Source organism: Agelaius phoeniceus, chromosome 1 (genome assembly GCF_051311805.1).
Source record: "Agelaius phoeniceus isolate bAgePho1 chromosome 1, bAgePho1.hap1, whole genome shotgun sequence".
Classification (NCBI taxonomy): Eukaryota; Metazoa; Chordata; class Aves; order Passeriformes; family Icteridae; genus Agelaius; species Agelaius phoeniceus.
The window spans coordinates 111,675,290-111,699,990 of record NC_135265.1 but is presented as its reverse complement, the minus strand read 5'-3'; the positions used below and the strand labels follow the sequence as shown (position 1 = coordinate 111,699,990).

The 24,701-nt window shown below is 41.2% G+C and overlaps 1 protein-coding gene across 17 annotated transcripts in view; it reads right to left on the bottom strand.

The window, feature by feature from the left end:
- Nucleotides 1–9,106: 9,106 nt before the first annotated feature.
- Nucleotides 9,107–24,701, bottom strand: part of DTNA (dystrobrevin alpha) — a 224,385-nt gene continuing 208,790 nt past the window's right edge. For all 17 annotated transcript variants that reach the window (XM_077185289.1, XM_077185300.1, XM_077185284.1 and 14 more), the window contains 5 exons: nt 23,831–23,920; nt 23,152–23,320; nt 22,286–22,418; nt 19,022–19,066; nt 9,107–12,641 (listed from right to left, as the gene is read on the bottom strand). In XM_077185289.1, coding sequence (XP_077041404.1) covers nt 19,049–19,066; nt 22,286–22,418; nt 23,152–23,320; nt 23,831–23,920 — 410 coding nt within the window. In that variant the 3' untranslated portion in view covers nt 9,107–12,641; nt 19,022–19,048. The remainder of the gene's footprint in view (nt 12,642–19,021; nt 19,067–22,285; nt 22,419–23,151; nt 23,321–23,830; nt 23,921–24,701) is intronic.

Here is a 24,701-nt window from a genome sequence, read left to right as displayed (position 1 = left end):
ACAACATTATTATTGTTATTAATAAAAAGAATAGGAATAACAATAGCAGCAATACTACTACTACTCCTACTACTACTAACAATAAAAATAATAATCCAACACTAATGACAACATCAACCACCCTCCATTATTTTTTCATACTAAAATATGTGTGCAAAATTGAACAAATGGAGTTAATATGTGTGTCATTCAAATAGATGTTAATGGTGACCATTCATAGCAAAGGTTTTAAAGAGGTGCTGTGGATCTTTGTAATCATTCCTTCTGGTGCACGTTTTAAAAGCTCAACTTACTTGAAAAAGCAAAAAACATCTCTCCCAGTTTTTCTCCTGTGGCCTCAGAATAGTGGTGAAGCTGGATCTGTCCTCCTCTGCTTTTGCAGGTGCTGATTAGCTGGGAACCTTGGCTGACACAGGTAAGAACAGGTAGGCCCTGGGTTTGTGGGCTACAAACATTCCCAAAGGCACCATAAAATGTTGATTTATCACCTCATTAAATCAGGTATTTGAGAAAAAACCAAATGAACAGGACTTGGACAAGTTCACAGTCTCTGCCCCAGGAATTTACAAGCTGCCTGGAAGCTCCTCTCCTACTTCATTGTTTAGTCTTGAGGCTTCTCTGAAGCTGTAATTTCTCCAAATTTCCAGACACCTGAATTTTTGAGGTTACACAAGAGGTAAATGTCTCATACAGAAAACAAAGACACTCTTGAGGAAGAAAGCCATGGAAGTAAAGGCCTTTGCTGAACCACAGTAAGAGCAAAAGGGAATTGGGAAAAGCAATTCTTCTCCTCTCTTTTGGGGGTCACAGTATATGACTTGTGAGTCTCACTGAACTTCAGCCTTGAGTTAAACTGTGTGTTGGAGAAGGCAGCAGACTCTGCCATAGGGTAGGGAAACTGTGACTCAGGACCAGGTTTCCTAGAGCCAGGGTGTAGAGCATCCTCCTCTCCATGGAGAGTCCATGGTGGTGCTCTCCAGGCAGATTTATTTATGCTCAAACCAAATGCAGCACATGGAGACCAGCACATCAGGCCTCCTGGCTGCTGGGAACACCAGGATTACTGTCCCTGGGGTATGAGGAGGTGGCTCTGACCCAACTGTGTCCCCTGGGAAAAAATGCCAGTCATGTGGATTGACCAGGGCCTGGAGGAGGACGTAACGGAGCAGGGACAGACCTTGGAAAAGAAAAAAACTTTTTAGGTTAAGAGAATGAAGGAGGAGAGGAAATGCAGAAATGGCTGCAAAAATTGTGCTTTTTGGCCATAAATTGAAAATATAGACCAACAGTGGGGTTTTAGGTATGACTTTATGCTTAAGGACATTGTGTTAAATATCCCTGATTTCCTAATTAACTATTTGCATATAAAAAACTCAGGGAAGAGTTTAGAATAATTCCAAAGTGATTTTATTCTTTCCTGTTTCATTCCCCACTGCCCATTAGTTCCCCTGTTTCTGCTGAAGACCTGGAGGGATGCAGAATGAATCATGGGAGCAGGATTTCTCACCAAGCTCTACAGTGGCTGGAGCTGCAGTGTGGAAGGAAAGGCTGGCTGAAAATCCTGCTGCATGGCACTGGCTTGGCTCACATTGCACCAGGATTATTGTCTCTACACACAGTGAAAAGGGCTGTTGAAAATCTGAAGCGTGGTGTCACGCCAAAAATCTGTGCTTGTTTTTTTTTTTTGTCGTGAGAAATGTGGCACAACTCTTTCCTTCCTACAATGATTTTCTCTGGGAAAGTCCTTATCTGCAATAAATAAACCCCAGACTTTTGATTTTACTTCACTGCATTTTTTAAAGAAATTCTTCTAGTTTTACAACTTTGCTTCTTTGTTTCTGTTTTTCTACAAGAAAATCCAGGATACAGCTGTTAGTGGAAATGCAGTGGGCTCTTTTTAAATGACAGAAGTGCTGATAATTACTGCAAAAAAACCCCAAACATACTTGATCCTGTCTTCCTGCATTCTCCATAATTATTTATATATGAGTTTATATGTGAATGAGCTTTGCATTTACTGTCTCTGATTTTCATGTCTACAGGTTTGTAGTTTGTAAGAATCAACTACTCCTTTTCCCATTTCCTATCTGTTGGATGCTACTTTCTGCATTCTTTAGAAATGGAAGGAAAAGGTGAAAAATTCTCCATATTCTAGAACCCAACAGACCAGCATATTAGTCTTGATTCCATGCTTCCAAAAATAAGATCTTTGTGTTTTACATCACTGGGTAATGGATTGGACCAATATTCTTCTATGAGGACTGGGCTCGTATTAATTTATTTATCCAAACCTCACAATGTCACATGTAAACAAGTGTAAATAATGTCAGTAGAGTGTAAAGAGTTACTTGCAACTAGGTTAGAAACCTTTAACCCTATTGATAGATAAAACATGTAAAGAAGACTTTATCTTCCTATGGGTCCTTGCCTTGGTTTCCAAGACTCTCATCTTTCTGTGGTTGGAGTGCATATTGGTTCTTGTAACCATGAAAGGCAGACCTACAAATGAAGTCTCAATCATGCAGAGATTATTTCTTGAAGGATTATTTTGTATTACCCTGTGTAGCAGCAGATCTTCATGGATTGTAGGTTTATGTCAGGCAGAAAATACAGGAGGAAAAGCACTGGATGGAGCATAGTACAGACTGGGACGAGCCTGGGTGGGTCCCTTTAATTTTCAGTGTGAGTTAATTTATGAACACTTCCAACTTTCTGCTGAAAACAAGTGCTTCCTGAACAGCAATTTTGCAGCTTTGCAAGGAAAATAAATCATGCTTACCATAGAGGCTGTATTTTAAAAATATTTAAGACTGCTTTTAGGACTGCAATATATGAGTGAGACTTCAGCCTCAAAAGCCCATCTACCATACAAAAAATACTTAATATTCCTGTAATTTATTTATGCTAATGTATCCAGAAACTGAATGTGGTTATAATAAGGTGGAATCCCTTTAAAAAATAAAAGGAATCTGTTCTATGGCATCGCTCTTGCTAATGATTTCCAAATTAGATTTGCATAACAATCTTTCTTTTCAGACTGCTGGTCCAACAAATCACGCTGTGACACTTCTGGTTAAGCTTTGTTCTGCAAGTATTCTGTAACAGTAATTTAGTTGTCAGTTTTGGGGTTGTGGGAGCATAATTAGGTTTAAGCAGCTAAAGACACGTCCACATGTCTTTTTCTGTGGGAAATTAGATGAGGGGGACTGCTGGGTTGGGCTGAACTTGCTAGAAGTCAGCCCAGAAATTCTGGAGCAAGCTTGAATAGCTCATACAGTATATTGAAAATAGGTTTTCCTGCAGTTACATCTGTGGTAATGCTAAATGGTGATGAAATGCATTAATGGGCCATGAAGAATAAACATTTTCATTACTACTGTGCCCTTTGAGGAAAGTCCTGTATGGATCAGGGGAGCTGCACTGGTGCCGCTTCAGTCAGACAAGGCTTGATGGGCAAGAACGCCTTGCCAACACCCTGAAGAGCCACTGTCTGTTGGCATCTTAGAGGTGAATTGGCCTGAGGCCAGTCAATTATGTCTGCTGATACTTCATGATGGCAGGTGAACATCCACATCACCTCAACTTTTTATACTTCCTTCATGTGTTTTTCTTGGAGCATCTCATCTCTGGATAAGGAGAGACACCTGCCTGTGTTTGGCAAGGCGGGACCCTGACTTGCACCCCAGCATCTGCATGCTCTTAAGGCACAAAACCAATGCCTGAAGGTTTGGTGATTAAAGTGCAGTAAAATCAGAACCCTCACACCAGTGGGATCTCACAAAAGCAGGACTGGTGCCTGAGTTCTGAGGCAAGAAGAGGCAGCTCCTGGGATCTGGATGGGTGGCGTGTCTGGCAGGGAATGGCCAGCAGTGCTGGCATGAGCATACAGGCGGTGCAGCTCTCACCTTTCCCTCCTGGGGGCTGCTCATCCTCTGGTACAGTGAAAAGGAGGCAGCCCCATCCATGCAAACTGCATAACCTCTCACAACATCTGACTCACCCTTAGCAATCTGGAATGTTGCTCTTTTCTCCACATAGCAAGAGCAATCTCCTTGGGGTGTGTGTGCATGTGTGTGTCCCTGCCAGGGACTGCACAGGGCTGGGCTCACAGAGCTGCCTGGGGGGAGCAAGGCAAACACTTCCACAGGGCATCTCTGTTTCTAGGTCATCATCAGACCATGAATGTCTAAATGAGCCCAGCAAAGTAAATACAGCAAACCAAATTCGAGTCATCTTTTCTTCTGCATCCTTAAAAGAGCTTGTTTATCTCCCTAGCTCATCTTTCCTAGAAACAAGTCCCTGAATTCTAGATGTAGCTACCTAGGCAACAGGCCATGACGCAGATATTCAACACAACTCAAGCCTTGCCTTTCCCAGTTTTTTTGAATGTGTTGGCCAAGTTCTATATTCAGAGGTAAGAAAATAAATATTATAGATATTAGTGCAGACAGTCCATAGCAAATAAAAGGGGAAGGATTTTACACAAGGGTTCTTTCTTTCTGAATTAGCACACAGCTTAGTGGGAAACCTCACCCCAGGATTAGGCTGGCTCACACTTCCTGGACAAGGCCACCAGTTTTTCTGTCTCATCTGTTAGGTGGCTAAAGACATGAACATTATTTCCATCTTGGAAGAGATTTCAGCTGGCAGGGAAAACACTCCACAGTCATCCATCACATTTTAGTAAAGGGGTGACCAGATGCAGTCCTGCCAGCAGCTCAAGAGAGCTATGAGGGCACATTTCTGCCTGCTGTACCTCAGCTGTACCTAATGGCCCAGCCATGGCAGGAGCGAGCCAGCTGTGTCCTTGTGGCAGGAAAGCCACCTGCCACTCGGCAGGGCTGGCTGGGCAGATGAGATGTTTCACTCCCAGCAGTGCAAAATGTAAGGGGAATAAGGAATTGCTTCCCAAGGAAAGCAGTAGCTGGCCACTGAGCAGCCACTCAAGCAGTGATTGGCTTTCATTTGGTTTCAGTCCTCTGGGTTTGCTCCTGTTGGGTTAAGTGAGGCATCCCCAGATAAACATAAAACAGTTTAATTTTTCTGCTTCCAGGCACCATCAGCCTTGGCAATCCCAACTTGCAGTCAAACCCAGTTAATTCTTCTGTTGATTATCACTTTGCCAGACAAACAATCAATACTAGAGCTGTGCAGACTTTGTATAACCTCTATAAACCCAGTTTTTAATTGGTGAACGGGTCTGCATACATTTCTCATTATTGTGACCTTACAAAAGTGTTCTGCATTCCTCCTTCTTGCATTTACACATGAACTCAAAGAATTAATTTGTGGGAGCTTTGATCCAAAAGTAGCAGAAAACGTGTTTCTGGTGAAGTGTCCTCCAGTAAGTGTGTGACTCAGAGCGAGTGATGAGAGGATTCCCTGGAGACAGCACTCCCTCAAGTACTAATTACCATCTGCACTAACTTCAGTACCAGCCTTTCAGCTGAAACAAACAGGGTTATTTGAGCCCCCCATCTGCTGGGGGCTGGGGGCTGTGAGGGTCTCCAGGCAAATGAGCTGAGAGCCAGGGTGCAGCTATTATAGGTGGCAAATGGAAAACACTCCAGACAGCACACAGTGCCACGTGAAAGGACTGAAATACAACTTTTCTGCTTTGTGGAGAGGACAAGAGGGTCATTTGTCAGAGCTGAGGTCTCTTGGGGGGGATTTCTAAGTTTAATTGCACCTCCATAATGAATATGATGATGAAAGTGCTTCTTACAGAGCATGTAATCTCTTGCTCTTTCACATGAAGGCAGATGTTAAAGAAGTGCAGAGACCTGTTAAGCACCTGATTCCTACTCATAGCAGCAGTGTAGGAGCAAAATGGGGGATTTAAGGCTACTGCCAGAAGCCTGAATAAAGAATAAAGCAAAATAAGCAAAAAAGCAATTCAAAATAAGCAAAAAAGAAAAAAAAAAAAGGGGTGTAATTGGACTAGGCACCACTGAGGGATGCAGGAGGGGAAGTTACTCTGTGGATCACAGGAGTATAAACACATTTGGTTGTTTGGTGAAACCAGGAAAGGATTTTGGGTGCCCAAAAGGAACTTTTTGACCTGAACAAGGGATCCCATCTGGGAAAAAACTTGGTCTGGGCCCCATAGCAGCTCCCATGGGAAGTGGGACAGGAAGGCAGAGGTGAGAAACTTCTTTCCCAGGTGAGCAGCAGCCCCTGCTCCACGAGGAGGTGCTGAATAGCATCACCAAAGACATAAGGAGAAGTTTGGTGCAGGTGAGGAGCAGCCTGTCCTGAAATCACAATGAGGTGGAGGCAGGAGGAGCAGGGATGGATGTTCTGTACCCCTGCCTGGGGTTAGGGGAGGCTTGCAAGGAATCTGGGGGCTGAAAAACCAAAAGGTGAGAAATGCAGGTGTGCACAGACACATCCCCACACTGGAAACCAGTTTGACCTTTTTTTTTTTTTCAGACAGGAATGTACCAAAAGGGACCAAAACTGAACTGAGCAGCAACAAGAGAATCAGTGAAGACACGAGCTTGGAAGGTGCCTCTTCTCTGAATGAGCTTGCTGGCTGCAGGCAATGCTGGGCTCTAGCAGCAATGCTGGGCTGCAGCAAGCAGGGGAGAAGTGTTAACTGGGCAGCTCTTAGGGCTGACAATTAGCACAGCGAGCAGCAGCCCTGACACATCTGCCATCTGGCCACTGCTGAGTGCTGTGCTGTGTGAAAAATGCTAGCCATCAGGTAATTAATTTGCTAGTAGTAAATGATCTTGCATTAAATAGCAAACCACATTCTGCAGCATCACATACCAATGACAAAATGCACCATGGCCTCCTTCATTGCCTATCAAGACACACAAGAGCAACTACTCTTTCCCATCACCCATCTCTTTGGTCTTTATTATCTCCAAGCTGCATTAACCAACTTATGTTATGCATTAACCATCTTTGTATGATGTGGTTGCACAATTCCCTCCTCCCTCAGCCTTGTCCTAGGAGGTTGCTAGCCTAAAGCAGCTTTTTTAGAAAGCTCCAGAGTTTTGGGCCCTTCAGTTTGGGACCTGTTTCCTGGGGAATGGGAGGGTTGGGAGAAGTGTAGCCTAATTCTGCTGCTCTGCCTTTTGCAGCCAAAGGCTTGATGGTGCAGGGCTGGCAGCTTGGGAGAGCTGTCCTAACCCACAGGCAACTCAACTGGTGGAGTAACTTAGGAGAAAGCAAATGGGAATCCTTAATCTGCGGATTATCCGGGGTATTAGACAGGATGATCCTGAGGCATATGAAATTCTTCAATACACTTTTTCTTCATGGAACAATAGAGATTTCTCTTCCTAACCAACTTATTTCATTTTTCTCATAAACTCAGCTTCATATTCCTGCAACAGTCACTTAAAAGTTTCACCCAGACCTTAGGGCTGTTTGCAGTGGAATTTACAACTGCTGAGCAATAGGCCTAAGCAAATTTTGGAAAAGCAGCCATAGAATTGTGTGCAACTGAATGAAACTCTCAGGTGCTTTCAGAAAATTCCAGATGCTTTTAGCCCCCTAGTTCACTGCTGATCCAGCTAAGGAGCCAACTACTCATATCTAAAGACCACATTTTATTTTATTTTATTTTATTTTATTTTATTTTATTTTATTTTATTTTATTTTATTTTATTTTATTTTATTTTATTTTATTTTATTTTAATTTTATTTTTATTTTTTTTATTTTATTTTATTTATTTTTTATTTTACTTTTTATTTACTATTTTATTTCCTTTTGCAAATGAAACAAATTTATTTCCTCCTGTATGAGTCTATTTTCCTTGCAAAAAGCAGTTAGAGTAACCAAGAGGCAAAGAGAAAAACAGCCCTTGCCTATAAATTAGTTTCCAGTGGCTCCTTTGTTCCCCAGGGGCCATAGACTTGATTGTGGGTTAGGAAGCAACACAGCAATTTGGGATTATGCATGGATAAAACAGAGTTATCCTCATGAGCTTATATGTCATCATACATTACAGTCTTGTGGATATGAATTTGGACTGGGATTGTGGAGGCAAAGTTCAGCAGATCTGGCAAACAATTTACAGTGTGAAATGGTCATCTTTATTGAAGAATGTCAACATGTAGACAGGAGAATTAGGGCAAATAAACCCTGGTGATTTATAGGTTACCACAGCAGCCAGTGCTGAAGGAGGCTTTATCTGCTTCCCAACACACTGGGGTATCTGCTAAGTAGATAGAGAATATTTTTGGTTTGCTGCTTTCCATCTAACAGACCCCTCCCTGGTGTAGCTCATGGGGCAGCTAAGAATTCTGAGTGCACAGCTGGGGACATTCTGGATGTCAGTGACACACTCTGGGACAGCAGCTGCAGTGCAGATGGGAAGGGCTGCCACCACACCCAGCTGCACCACTGGCCACTCCAGATGTTGCCACGTCCTGATGAGGCAGCCCCAAGCACTGCATCAGAACACAAACTTGCTGCTTTAAGTGTGAGCTCTTGCTTTGCAACTCCATGCTCTTTCAGGTTAGCGACCAGTTGCAACTACCAACAATAAGGAAAGACATCTTAAAGGTGTAATTGGAAAAACAGACTTTGTGCTCATCTGCAACAGAAGAACGTGTGACTGTGAATGGTAAAGCCATTTAAACGTGCCTGTTCCAACGTTTTCTTCCTTCTAAGGCCAGGGAAACACAGTGGTTAAGAAAAAAATTACACTATTGCAGATAGTTTAGGTTCCTAAGAACCAAGTTTAGGTTCCTGAGAACCATGTACCACCTTCTAAGTTTGTACCAGGCACCTTGTCAGGCCCTGATGTCTTCTGCTTATGGTCATTTTCATTGCTGTAAAATGGATTCAGGGGCAGGTGTTTTACAGATGGGGAACTTCATTTTCAGGTTGTGAAACTGCTAAAGATACAGAGAATTAAGAAAGGAAGAATGAAGAAACTGCTTGGGCCACTGAAAGCAGGTGCTGCTCAGTTCATAGTGCTGTGGAAGGTGATGGAGGGAGCTCTGTCATGACATGGTGGAGGAGACAAAGACTACTTGCTGCACCACAGGGACACACTTTCCTTCCCTACCAAAAAAAATGCCGTTTGGGCTCCATGGAACAGGACATTGAAAACCGAAATAAGCCACAAACATGATGCTCCATGAATTCCTTTTAAAAATCTTTTTAATGAAGAAATAATTCCATTCCAAAATATAGACACACAATTAAATAGTTTAATCACTTCAAAATATAACATGTCCCCAGTAGGTTCCAACACACACACACAAAACAATACTTAACAGCAATACAAAAACCCCATACAATAGCAGTTCTGTTACAATACCAATGAATATCGTGACATTTTTAGTGTCTCTGTATCTGTCTCAAGTGGTGTCAAGTACAGTGTTTTAAAAATGCGTTGCAGTTAGTAGCCTCAAGATGTAACTCTTCGTACTTTTTTTTGTTGTTTTTTTGGTTCAAAGGTAAAAATGCCCTTTACTCTTCAGGACACTGTGGAGTGCTTGCTGTTCACAGCTCCGTCTGCTGAATTGAACCAGTGTGATTACAGCAACCCGAGGTTGCAATATTTACAAGGTCTATCTACAGTAATTGCCAAGAACCAATAAGAATGGGAGAAGGTGACGACTGAAAGTAAAGGCGGACACACTTATGATAAATTATGATGCAACAATTTGGCTCATGCATATAAGAAAATACATATTATATCACAACAAAGGCCACACACCTTTTTATGCAGTTTAGTTAACATTACTACTTACAGACAACCCATTCTCCACCTTCGTTTTGGACATTCAAGGACCCTATACATCTTCACATCCCTGTTTCCTGATTCCAAACCACTGGTTTTCCTCCAGTGACAGCAAAACCACCCGGAGCTTTGACGGCTGTGGCGGGCCATTGGTAATTAAGAAAAGGGCCATACCAGGGACCTCTTCTGTAACTGTGTTTGTTTTAATGACCGCAAACCACAACCAAAATAATAGTCAACAAACAGACAAAGACCAACTGGGTGAAAATGCAGCCAGCTTAACGGTTGGAAAAATGCTTAAAATAGACATTTGCAGAGCTAAGTAAGAGGTGCTTCATATCAGAGCTCCAGGGCATAAGGGACCCAGAACTCCTAAGGGATCATCTTGTTGACACCAGCCTAAAAGAAAGGTGCTTGATTAGTCAACTTCATTTCTTACTCCTAGTTCAGAAAGCTCTTGCAATGGATTTAGTCTAGTGCATCTATTTTAAGCACGGTGACAATGAGCACGCAGACATTAAGGTAATGAGAGGGATCTATTACTTTGGGCACAGTTAAACATGACATGGGTTGAACTAATCAGCCATTGCACATAGCTGTGTTCTAGCTTGTTTTCTCCCTGTTCAGGAAATGCTTGCCTGGAATCCTGAGCTGACAGCAATGTCTACAGGTTCACTGGAGTAGCTTAAAACATGGAGTGCTAGGCACTAGTGGAGGCTAACTCATTCCTGAGAGGAGGTTGCAGGAGGGGACAGTGGAGGATATGGTGCCTGCCTTGCCAGGATGGCACATACCCAGGAGCAAAGACCGGTGATTGCAAAAATGAAAAGCTTACATGAAGATATCTGGATCCCTTAGTATGCATTTGGATGTCTGGGAGCAAGCCCAGGTATGCAAGGATATACAGACAAGAGATCTGCATACACAATAAAATGATATGAAAGTGAAACATGGCAGCAGCTCTTTCATACAGATACTCATTCCCTAACACATAGTGCCCAGGGAAACAGCCACGAGCCTGGAGAATGCATGCAAACGAGTGGACTTACTGGGTCGAGCTACATAGCAATCTCATGTAAACACGGCAGCACACATCCACGTCACCATGAAAGCAAGGACAGACAAGCCACATTAACCTGCTTCAGATGGGTATCTCATCACTTGCTGTAGGCAAACTGTGCTGGTGTGAAATATCTGTATGAAACACCACTGTTTTCAGGGCTGTTAGACAGTGTCACTTCAGGTCAGCCAGGCACTGGAAGCCCAGTTTTGCATTAGGGCAGTAAAGTTACCTTGGCACAGAGGCGGCCCCGAGCTAACAGTGTACAGCTCAGGAGGGCCAGCATGGAACACCTCCTGGTGTCCCTGCCCTGCTGCTGCTCCAGCTGTCCCTGGCCTGGCTCTGGTTCCTCTGCACGGCAGTGCCATGTGCCACAGAGGTGTCACCTTTGTTTTGGAGCAGGGTGCTCTGGGGAGCACGTGGATGCTAGTTTGTGTCAATGCCCACTCAGGAGTATCTGTAGGTTTGTGGTCACAGCAGAGCAAACACTTTTTAGCCAGCAGCCTCACTGCCTAACCCTGCCTAATGGCCACGTCAGTCCCCTTTCTCCTGAAATGCCTTGATACTGGAAAAATACTAAACTGGACGAAACTCCAATTCTGTAACTGTATGCCTGTCCTTCCGCAAGAACCCACTGCTCTTCTTGTGCTTTTCACTGAGCGCTATTTCTCCATCCAGCTCTGAAAGAGTCTCACCACACATTTCCAAGAGGGCATGCAGAACATCTGGTGGCTGGCTAAGGCAGTACACATTCGGAAATCAAAAGGAAACAGTTGCAAGCGCACTTTAAGCCTGTACATTTAAAGCTGAAGGCCTCGAAAATAACATAATGGAAGGGGGTGGGGAGGAAGAGGAGGGGCAGAGAGATGGAAAGAGCTGGTTTGTTGAACACATGCTTACTAAAGCTAAAACATCAATGAAACAATACCATGGAGGATTATACGTAACATCAGTCAGTTCAGGGATCTTATGGCACCTGTGGTTTATAAACAGCTTTAGCAACGAGTATTTCAAAACATAGTTCACAGTTTTAAGAAGATCTGTGCTGATTTAAAAACTAGATTCTATATCATTTGAATGTCACCTTTTGTATATGATATCTATTTGGAAAAAAAATATTTACACTAACTTCTATGGCTGATTTGTTAGATTATTTTGAAAGAAACATTCCTAAGTTACACATTAGCCCTAAATTAGAGAAGTTTATTATTATTATTAATTATATTATTCTTATTTTAGTACATTTTGTATAAGCCTTAATTTAAAGACTTGCAAACAAATTGCAAATATAGTCTGGTTCTTTGTTTTTTGGGCTACTAGATATATACACTCAGGAGTATCATCGTTCAGTGTTAAATGCATAATTGTCGCTTTTTATTTCTCCCGTGGGAAAAAAAAAATGTACAGTGTATAGTAAACCGATCTACTAAAATCTCAAAGTATTCAGAAATCAAATTTCTAACTATAAACAGTATTGTCATTGTAAACTGAACAGGTTCAATATCATGTGCAAAGGGTTCACGTGAGTTATTAACAGCGCTGCCGTGTGTGACAGCAGCACGCGCATCAGTCTGTTTGCTTTGCCAGTAATGAGCCATGTTACAGAAGATGTAGCTAATATAAGTTAGCTTTAAACAAAAGTCTTGTTGTCAAAAAACACACATCTACAAACTACAACTCTTAGAACAAAAGTACTGTGCTACAGTCCTCAGAACTTAGTTATGTGATTTTTTTGTCAAGAGACGCTGCACCTCTTGGTTCCACTCTTCTGTGAAGTTTGCAGCTGAGTTTTCTTCATCGTCTGTCCGAAAGCAGCTCTCCTCATCATCGGTTCTTACGTAGCTTTCATTGTCTGTCTGACTGCAGCTTCCCTGTTGAGAAACGTTTATGGAAGGTTTTTAAAGAATTTGTGGAAGGTTTTTAAAGAATTTATGGAAGGTTTTTAAAGAATTTACGGAAGTTTTTTTTTAAAGAGCGCTGGTTTAACATGCTGCACCCACGCAGGCAGAGCAAGTAAAGCCTCCGACTGCTGTTTGATTGAGAGAAAAAGGGAGCTGGCCAATTCCTGTGGTGATCCCTCAAGGAGTTAAAAATGGAAAAAAGCCATTCTACCTAGGTGAGCTATAGATATTTGAGCTGTAAATAGAATCTTCCAGGCCATGTGGGAATTTGAAAACTTCCCTTGTCATGGGCAAGAAGACAAGTTGCCTGCTCTGCTGTGGGACCTTGGAGTAACTCAGTCTGCATTGACACACATTCCCATTTTCCCTTTCACTTTCCCCTTCCAGTTCACTCTATAAATAGACTATTGAAAGTGAAACCATTGTTTTCACCATCTGCCTTGTGCAGTGTTCACTTGATTTGCAGCCACTCACCATCATGAGCCTCCCCTCACATGTAAATATCTTGTATGTTTTACTGTGTCTAAGAAAACCTGCAGTTACTTGAAAGGATGATTCTGGGTGCTACAGGTCATGAACAGCCTAGTTCACTGGTGCACAGTTTTTGCCTGTGCTCCAATGCATGCTGAAGCATCAGTGAGTATGGTAAATTCCTACAGAAGAGGCATCAAAGTTTTAGCTGGTAATGGAAAATGCTTGATAGGTTACTGCTGCTTCTTCTCAGAACAATGTCAGGATCTACAGTCAGGTAATACTGCAAACTTCTGCTCCTGGAACATTTCTTGTAAAGGCACTGTTTACACATTTGACCCTTCCTAAGTAAAGGAACTCATTCATTTTTCTTTTGAACTACCTCAGAGGGAAAACCAATCTGCATTGCATGAGATACGATAATCACAGCATAATATACCACTCCCCACACAAGAATTCTTTCCTACTCCTTTCAGGCATAAAGCTGGCCCAAAAATGGGAGATGAAATGCAAAAATAGTTAAATTAAATCTGATGAATGAAGAAAGGTCAGGTAGTTTAGTTTGCTGCTTCCCCTTCCTGAGACCATTTGATTGTATTAATTATTCAAGCACAAACACTTCCACTCCATTCCTTAATACCTAAGCATGCCAAATGGTATGATGATCTTAATTTAGTGTCTCCTTGTGTCAGATGGTTGCAAAAGACAAGCATTAACATTTTGTTGATAAATGCAAAGGAAACCTGCAGTGCAAGTCTAGTGAGAGTTAAATAAAAAATTTCTGAGGTACATCTTAAATGATATCTTCTAAAAATCAGACAGGCACCTGCACTTCTTAAGTCTGCAAACTAATTTGGTAATCTTAGCAAAGGAAAACTTCGCTCTTCACAATTCAGACAAAAAAATGCAAATCAAAGGCATGGAAGAGGTCAGTTCTCAGCTGCCTGAGACTGACTTTTACTGAATCAGCTCCAGGGTTATGTAAATAATAGAATCCTTTAAGCTGCAAAAGATCATTCAGACCAGCCTTTAACCCAGCACTGCCAAGCCTCACCACTAAACCATGTCCCCAAGTGCCACATCCACATGCCTTTCAAATATCTCCAGGGATGGTGACTCAACCACTTCCTTGGGCAGCCTGTTCCAATGCTTGGCAACCCTCTTGGTGACAAAGTTTTTCCTAACATACAAAAATATAGGAACATCTCATATTTCGTGATGGTACCATTATAAACCACAAGAGTAAAATAAGAATGGCTTGTGAAACATGGGATGCATTAAGATGCATTGACAGTAATGTTAAGTATTTGGGTTTGCTTCATATTTTCTGGATAAACTACTTCCCTTTGGTGGACTGTGGGAAGGGTTATTCTAAATTCTCCCCAGGCTTCTCTCTGTTTCACAGCCAGGACTGGGATAGAGATATTTTCCTACAAGAGATAATGAGTACTAATGAACCTCAGAGCTCCAAAGTCACTGCAACATTTTGGAAGTGCCAAAATTAATTCCAAGTTAAGATTTTTATGATTTTTCATGATATAAAACTGTTTCTAGACCTCTTCTGTTACTTAATCCACAGCTTCTTTTCTGTTACTTGCCATTCAGTGATTTTTCAAAAAACATCCTTATCACTTGTGTAATTTTAGAACTGAATTCACAAATTTAAGCTCCTTCTTCCCTGATAACTTGGTCACAGTTTTTTTACAGTGTTTTTTACACCTACATGCTAAGAAGAGGAGGACTTAGGGAGAAAAATAGACCAAACAGAAAACCAAAACATAGCTGAGTGAATGTAGCAGACATTTTTGAAAATTACTGTGCTGTTATCCTCCTGTTATTTTCAAATGGAATGGTCCAGATAATGCTGGCTTTTATGTACTTGCTCAAGAAAAAACTAAAAAAGACTGGACTAGACTGACCACACTCTCCCTTGGGTTTTATCACCTGACATCTGATGTGTTCTTAATCTCTGCTGGGAAACATGAAAACAGAGGTTCAAAAAAAATGGCAAGAGATGAGAAAAATATGGAAACTCAACATGAATTCTGCCCCGGAAAAACAGTCCAAGTTGAATACATGGTATTTTTAAAGAATACATTCATATAAAACATTGAGAGGATTTGGGGTCCTAGTGTTTGAAAAAAAATCCACCTGTTTCAATAGAAACCATTCAGTCACTTTTGCAATGGAAAATGTCTCCCAAAGACACCCAAAGCCTCAGATCCCACAACAGTTCATGTTATAAGGTTTTGAGAGAGTGGGAATGGAACTGAATCTTTAACTGAAATTATTAAATTTTTGTCAAGACAGGGAAAATCACAGTTAAAATCTGAGAACAAAACCTGCAATAAAGCCTCTCTGCACTCCCTCTTAGTGGATGCCTTAGGTCTGATTTCTATTAGCTTTTTACACCTTCTCTCCTGTTTTAATAATGCATATAAATGAATTAGGCATGACCAATTCAAATGTGTGCCAGCACTAAAGCACAGCTTTAGAAAAATCTAGGAAATGGTAGGTCTTGTGAGGACATGTCCACTGCATGAGTCAACAGCAACTAATTGAAAATGACAACTTCTAAACCAGTCTCTGAAATGCAGGATTTCTGCTCCCATTGGCCGCCCTTGGCAAAAAACCAAATGCTATCAAGGAGATAAAGGTAAAAAACCATCAGAGTTTCACCTAAAGTCAAGATCTGCCTAGTACCTGCTGAGAACAAGCTCAAATTCACTCTACTTCTTTACTAAAAATGAAACAAGTATATTTAACATAAAAAGTAAATTGAAAACATAAGTAAATTATGTTGTATATATTACTAGAATCTCTTGTTCTCTTGGGAATTTCCTATATACTAGATGCTATTTGAAATCAATTCTGGAAAATCGTACATAGCATTTTAAAGATGCAAATAGATTGCAAAAATCATCAATCAAATAACATCAACTTCAGATGAATGAGGAAATGAGCAAAACTCTGAGCCTGGTCATCAGCAGTAATATCATTCACAAGGAGCTACAATAAACTGATCTCATTTCCCCCATCTTTTGGTTTTGTTTTTAGTAAGCACAAACATAATACTGGTGTGAGAAAATCTGCTGTCTTTCTACTTCCTATGGCCATCTACGGCCATATCAGCTGTATTTGTATCACTAATGACTGAATAAGGGCTTAGAAATAAAACTCTCCATGCAGCTTCTAAGCTTCAAGCAAGAACCCAATAAGAACTGCAAAAGCACTTTAGATACTATGATTTAGATACTATCATGACTGGTATAAACTATTTTGAAGTTATTTTTCCAGTGCTGTGAAATGCAAGTACCAAATAAAATACACAAGATATGACAGACTTCCATATTCACAACAGAGTGAATCTTGAGAAGATTCACTTACCATGTGAAGATGTATTTATCATAATGTACCATAATGCATTTTGTTCTTGTGGATATAGGTGAAGTGCCAAGTCCACCAGCTTTGGATGCCAGTTTCTGTAGGGCTAGGCTTTTATAGCTCCTGGGAATATTACACTCTTTGGTACTGGCCAGAGGGCTCCCCTGGGAGCTAAAAAGAATTTCACTATGAAAGTCTTTCTTTTTGACAAGGTTTCAAATCATCTAGGAGACGAGACAGTATCTCAGTCTCAGATATCTGCTAATTTGAGACAGGATACAGATCTTCAAGAAAGTCAGGCTTCCAGAGCAGTATGTTTTCCCCCCATCACTATGTTAACATTGCTTCCCAATAAAAAAGGAAACCTTATATAGAATTGCCTGAGTTTTGTAATTCTAATTAGAAAAGGTTTTTTTTGACTTATCATTGCAAATTTTAATTATATTCAATTATATACAAAATTTCCGCTATATACATTGTTACACACACATTGTTGTTGAAATATCTACTTGCCTTTCACATGACCTGATCTAAAACTGACAACTGGACCAAAACAGAGTAAAGAAACTTATTTTTCTGGCTGTAAATGTTTAGGGAACTGTACATGGCTCATATTTTTAAGAAGACTACTGAGAAAATGAATGTAACCTGAGGAGCAATGTTAGGAGAATTTTTATGAGCAGTTATTTGGAGTTTATAGCACTCTGGGTATTGCAGTTTATTTGCTTTTCACATCCAGTTATTCTGCTTCAGCTGCAAGAGACACTGAGACAGATACCTTGGAAATACCCTTTAGTAGCTGCTTTCACAAGGTACACATTTTAACAGTCAAATTTCACTGTCACCAGAAGACACAAACCCCTTGAATCAGAGTCAAGTTTTACCATCAAAACTGCCATAAAAATGAGGAGGTCTAGCATAAAACATGACACACAAAATCTAACAATATGAGTTCCTGTTAGAGTTGGCACAGGCTTGTTCACTGGTTTTGCTCATCTGAACACAACCCTGCCCAAGCTCCAGTGCCCATTTGATTGTTGACCTCTGCTTGTTTTTAGCTCTGGCTTTGAGGAAGAGGCTCAGTCTGCAGATCAGAATTAGATCCCTATTCTGATTCCTCTTCCCTTTCCATCCCCTTTATCCCATGGTTCAGTGTCTCAGCAGGATGGACAGGACTATCTCACTGCCATCTTCACAGCAGGGCACTGCATGCTCCTGGAGAGCCAGAAATGCAGAGTCCATGGCTTCAGATGAGGCAAGAAGAAATGTGTGGTCTCCACTTCCTGGGCAAATGTGCAGAGTTACAGGCTACTTCACAAAAATAGATGCTGTCTGTCTTCCTGAGGAAAAACACAATTGCTGAACTTGGCAGTGAGCTCAGTGCTGCAACTGGGAGGATGGCATGTGTAAGAAACATGACCTCAATATGGTGATGTCTTGTTGGGACTACCTAAAAACAGAGGTCAGACAAAACTAAAGGAATAAAAAGCTTTTATATTTATTGAAGGGCCTTCAGGTACTTTTCAGGCAGATGAAACCCCCCAGGGGCTACACCCAAAAATTGGACGACAGGTCATGAGTTTTCACACCTTGATAAGTTTGGTCCTTTTGCAAATTGGGGGTTAATTTTCCAATTACAGCTTCAGGTAATGAAGTCATTTACCCCAAGTTTGCTCAGCCCCAAGTCACTTTTGTTTACATCTCTTGGGGCCTGAGGCAGTGAGGTGTCCTTGATTCCCAGGCCTAGAGAGAATTTGTTTTGTCTGACCAAAATGAGAAGACAGTAGCTAACACACTATATGGAGTTTAGAGTTCCACACTAAAGAACTGCAGGATTACAAATATATGAAAAATATAAAAGCTAAAATCCTAAGGAATCAATGGGACAGCGGGGAATTTACAGATCTTGCCATATTTCAGAACTGCCAGCTTCTATCCAGTAGCTGAGTGCCTTCCACTTTTTGGGGCTTTTTAAAATTCCACAACACATCTGAGGACACCTCTGTGGTTAAGCAGCTGGTGGATTGCTTTCTTTAATGTTTGCATAAGTCTTCTTTCACACACTAGAGTAGATGTTCTGACCTCATAAGAAATTATTTATTTCAGTTATCCTAGGAAGACTAAAGCACTGAATGGAATTAAACTCAGGTCTCTTGAAATGTAATCTGATTCCTTATCTTCTGGACAAGGCTTCTCTGTACTGGTTAATATATTTGTCATCATCCTCAGGGATGAAAAGCCCATGTTCTCACTCTGATGGTCAACAAAGGAAAAACATAAAAAGGGTGACAGCTTAACAGGAATCCTTGGGACTAGGACTACAGATCCATAAATTAGAACTGATTCAGAGAGATTCTGAGGCATCCCAACACAGGTTAAAAGGAGAAAGAAACAGCATTGTCACAAACATTCAGGTGCCACAAGATGCATTGCTACTGAAATGTTTATTATGGGGATTAATTCCAAACTTTCTTCTAAATTATAATAATACTTACTTGAGAGGAGAGAGAAGAATATTGCACTCAACTTTGCAAACTGACCTGTAGATAACAAAGGACAGAAAACAGGAAGATGACAAATTAAGCCCGTGAGCAGCCAGGCAGTGTATTATTCTGAAAAAAGCCATGCACAAGCCTAGAAATAAAGGGAGCAATTAGGGACCCAGAAAATAAACCCAGTGAAAACTGTCTTACACAACATATCAGCAAAAGACAAAAGTGGAAACAGATGTGGGAGGATACACGCTGTTAGCATTTACACTTGTGCATTAAATGTGTTTGGGTTTTTTTCTGATACAGATACTTGTTATTTACAACATGCTTAAAAAAAAGAGAGAAAGAAGCCTCCTCTAAGGTTTCATGTCCCTGATTTCCCTGTGTCTCCTGGCTTTTTTATACTAATTTAGAGTTCAGCACAAAAATCTTTCTTAGACACAAGGTGACACAAAATAACAAGAGTGGGTTTGGGCCAACCATCTTTCATGCTACGCTACATCTACATGTTTTTCTAAATGTGCTGATTGTACACGAAGTGAGACATTTAATAACATAAAAATGGTTACCAGATTGTTACTGAGGTGACCATTCTGCACCCTTAGTAGGAGTTCCTCCTTGCAGATTTTTTCAGCTGACAATTGCATTACGATAGCTACAGCTTCTGGCTCTCTTTGGCAATCCAGATGAACGCAGTGTATATGTGAGTACAAACAGTAAAACAGCTTGTAATAAATTCCAATGGTTTGATGCAAATGAGAATAGTTGACCTGGCCTCTGTTCCACAGGATACCCCAAACAGAAATTTTCCAATTTTCCTTTGCTTTTCCAAGTAGTAAGCTGTGGCTTTTTTAGAATACTCAGTGATATTAGCAGAAAAAGGGATAGAAGAGTGAAATACCACAAATAAACAGTAAATTGCAGAGAACAACCAATGCCAAAGCACATGTCTTGGGGTCAATATATGACACTCTCAACCAGCTCCTAATCATCTTAGTAGTCCCTATTAACTTATATCCTTGTCTTGCTTCCTTTAAACCCATCCCCTATTTTAAATGGCATCACCCATACTGGGAAGGACTTCTCATGCATTGCCATTACATGCTTTGGGGCTGTGGTATCAACTAAAAATAGATTCTACTTACAGGTCACTACTGTCAAATCACTGCCTGATAGGAGCTGACAATCTTACAGACAGTAAAGTACATCATGAAACTTCTTCTGAAAAAATGCTGTTAAGCAGAACTTGTCTAGAATGAGGACTTTCTGGTCCTTCAGTGAATATATTTTTGACAAAAAAAAGCTTTTCCTTTTTTTGACCAGGGGAGGGGGTGTGTGTGTGTGTGGTAGGCTTTTTGTCTGTTTTTGTCCCCTGGTGGAAACAAATAATGTAAAACAATGGGGAATAAACTTCACTTGTGTGTTGTCTTGGCTCACCTAAATTCAGGAGTTTTATTCTGATGTTAATAGGGAGAAGATTTCCTCACTTTCTCCTTGGAATGTTGGTGGAAAACAGCAGAAAAACTATTTTGACTGAAGCAAGAGTAACACCCAGTGCCATCAAGTGACATACATAACTTCTCCTGCCTTTATTTGCAGTGTACATACATCCTGAATTTTATCCATGTACAAAATCCCATTGTAACTCGTGAAACTCAAGTAACACTATTGCCATATATTGCACTTCCATACTGTAATCAAAATACAGTCAAACTGATCTGTTCTTTCTGTGGAACATAGCATTTTTACCAGCAAGAATAACATTTATTATTTGATGCCTGACAGCTGTGACTATTTAGGCACCCGTTCTCTAAACTGACACCTACGTTTCATTACATCAGTAGTAGCTGTTCATCCTGTTCAGAAGCTATAAGGCTGTGATTTTTGACCATTCCTGTCTTGGATAAAAAGTTCAGACAATTCCCCCTAGTCACCTGCTGTTGCCTTAGTAAATGATCTCTAACAATCCTGCTCCTTTTGTCAGGTCCTTAAAGACCTCTGCGATGAAATTACTTTTGGCAACCTACCATGGGAATGTAGCAGGTCTCAACAACAACAACAAAAAGATGTTCACATCAACCTCAAATTTTGACAAGACTCAATAAACTTTTACAAGACTAACATATCCTAGCAGCTTTACAGAAAAAAAGACCAAAAGAGCAGCCAATCTTCATTACAACACAAGCCTGTCAGACACAGATTGTCTCCGAAGTGACCAGCACTGAACAGTAGAGGAGAATTACCAGAAAAGAAGGCTAGATTTTATTAGCTCCTAAAAATCAGCAGTATAAAGAATTGCTGCCCATAAAGTGATTTTGAACATAATTGGCAGACATCTGGCCTCTCAGAACATGTCTAATTTGGTTTTTGGTTTTTTAATATGTTCATTGGGGGTGAGGTCCAAATTTGAGCCGATTGCCATGTGGAAACAAAGTTATTTTTGCTTGTTTCAGCTCTGATCCCAAATAACCGAACTAGGTGTTCCCTCCTATTGACACTGCTTCTAACTTTATAAGAAGTAATGTATTTTAAATTCAGATATTCCAAGTCAGAATAACCGAAAACATGGCAATAATCTGCAACACCAGGTGGAAGTGGAGACCATGATGCAAATATGGGCATCTACAGAATTCCACCTCCCCCTGGCATATTTGCTTTGCTCAGACTCCTAAACAAATGCCCTTTGAGAGCTTCCTCAGGGAGGTGTTTAATAACAAATCCCCAGGCTTCTCCGCACCAGATGCTTGTTGAATACTTGGTTCTCTGGGATACAATTTGTTCCAGACCCTTTTCTGTACCTCTAGTCAATGACAGTTACACAGACTGCACCTGAGCTTAAGGTCACACTGGAGAAACCCTTATGAATGTTTCTTCTTTTGGAGAAAAAAAAAAAAAAAAAGAAAAAGAAAATAGCAGGACACCCTGACACCACCATCCAGCACCTATGGTAGTGGGGAATAAGCTCTAAGTGACTTGGTAGGCATGGGCAGAGAACAAGCTCAGAGGCAGTTCTGTCCCACCTGGTTCCCTGGTACCCTTATGGATCACTGCTGCTTCAGGCAGTGTGGTCTTCTTGGATATGCACAAAGGCTGGATGCTTGTGTGTCTGTGTAAGGCTGGCAGCAGCTTTTGGAATGTGGCTGCTCTGGTAACCCAGAAGAGATCACACTCCAGAGCCCAGGGCTGGTTAGATGGCCCTGGGCACTTGAGGGCCATCATCCTTTCTCACTCATGGAGAAACAGGGGCAGTTGGTGTCCTTCTCCCACCTGGTACGCCTCATCCTGCAGCTTCTGCTTCAGGTACTCCTCCATTTTCAGTTCATTCTCCAGCTGGCGGACAGAGTCATTCTCATAATTTTCATCATCTGCTCTGACATAGGGGTCTCCATCTTCTGTAACCCTAAAGACAATGATTAATAAATAGCCTCCTAAGATGAATGACATTCAGAGTCAATAAAACTCCCCTTTATTATAATCTATGAGGACTGTGGGATACTTTTAGGCTAACCACATGCTCCACTAGTTAGTATTTTCCTGGCAGTGGAGAACACTTCTGTTATTTCCCTCTCTCATGAAGTACACCAAAGGGCATATTCTGCTGAAGGCACTCCCCTAAGGAAATGAGTAACAAAAGTTCTCAATAACTTCATACAAAGAGGCTGAACTAAAAATAACTAGAAAGATGCCTATTGTCTCTGAAAGGAAGGATCAGGTTGTAAAAATCAATGTTTGTTCATTAATTGAGTAGGTCAATGAAAAGCATTCTGTCTTTTCCATTTACACATTTCTCCTTTTCCAGTGAGCCCCAACAGGTCCCTCAGTCTGGATAAATAGGGAATAGGACTGCAGGGCACGTTTGGGAAAACAGCTGTCCCACAGCCTCCATGCTGTTTGAGTGTTCCAGGCTGGATATGAGACAGCTCACTCCCGAGGGAGTCCCAAGTTCCAGGCTTTATTGTTTACAGAGCCCACTACTATGTAACCATGAGGCAGTCCTCACTTGGATTTGTGCCTTTTTTTTTTTTTTTTTTTTTTACCCGAATAACTGAGAGGGAGAGGAAATCCTATGTGCTGCACACTGTTTTCAGAGGAGGAAGGATGAGATCAGGAGAAGGTGTAGGGCAGGTACCCACATGTCACTGCGGATGGAGCCGGTGGCAGCAGCGCTGTGGATGTATCCCGGCTTCCGGGCGTGGATCTGTGCCAGGAAAGCCTTCTCAGACGTTGGGGATGGAACCAGATCATCAAAATGGGTCCGGCCAAACTCAGAATCCACATTGCTCTCTGTCTCGCTGCCCACTTCTGAGAAGCAAAAAGTCCCATTTAACTTCCACAAAAGTACACTTGCCTATTTCTTTAAGCATTTCTTTGCCTTTCCAATTAGGAATGCCACCTCCTCGTAGTGATTAAAAGCATATTATTCCACTTATATTGGCAAAACTTACAGTTTTCTTCTTGTGGTAGGAACAAATACTGAAACTTCTGCTTATCTCAGTTATTAGGTAGGATATTTTAATGGTAATACTACAGACTGCATTTTACAACAGGTCCTATATGATCTATGCTAAATCTAATTTCTAAAGAGTGAAATCTCACTCCATGTGGAATCACAGACAAATTTTTAACAGTATCCACTTGCACCTCTACATCCATGGCTTTGAGAACTGCTGAGTTCCAGAAGCTGTAACTTAGGGATTTTTTTAACAAAAGCATAAAAAGCTTTGAAGATACATATCTTCCTACCTCCCACGTTTTTCATACAAATGTGAAATGTCACTGTGACAACTATTCCCCTTTGCATGCCTCACTCACCAGAATTTAGTTCTTTTACCAAAGAAGACATGGTGTTGGTGATTGAATCTGCTGCCACCAGCAAATCATTTCTTAAGTTTCGTCTTGCACCTGAAGCAAGGGATGGACAAAGCACAAGTTACCATCATTCACATGACATATGTTTTACTGTTGAAAGCAGTTGTGACCCCTCTGAAAGCTGGCATTGTGATAATTCAGGGTATCAAAGTCCTTGTGAAGGGCACGTGCAGAAGAGTTCTCTTCTCTGCAGAATGGCCTCATTTACTTATGCTGTATGCAAAAGCAGAAGCCTATCCTCATGCTTCATTTAACCACAATGCCAGATATGTGGAGATTATTCATTGCCATCAAGCTTGCATTTGTGTGGTGACACCAGCAGACCAGGCCTGGAAGATTAAATCCAGCGTGAACTCATTTACAGTGCCTGTGGGGGAGGAGGGAAGAAATGAAGTGTTTTCTCCAAGTTCCCACAGCTCAGTTTAATGACACCATTATTGCCAGATATTTGCCAGATAATTATGGCAAACGTTGAAGAAACACACTTGACCTCATCCCTATATGGATTTCTCTTCTCTGCTCCCTCTCAGCCTCTCCTGTAGCTCAAGGACATTCTTGTATAGTCTATAATTTACTGTCTCTCTCTCTCTCCCCCCCCCCCCACCCCAGCCCCCCTTGTTTGTTTTTTTTCTTAATAAAGGGAAGCACTACTGCTTCCATAAACAGCCCCAGGCTGCTTTTAAACTCTTTCTAATAATGCATCCAGAAGTGTTTCCCTGCTGAACCTGGCAATATTCCCTTAACCATCAATCATGAGAGATTCTTGGGAGCTGCATGGAATACTCCTTCCTTAGGAGGGGTCTGTGGGTAACAC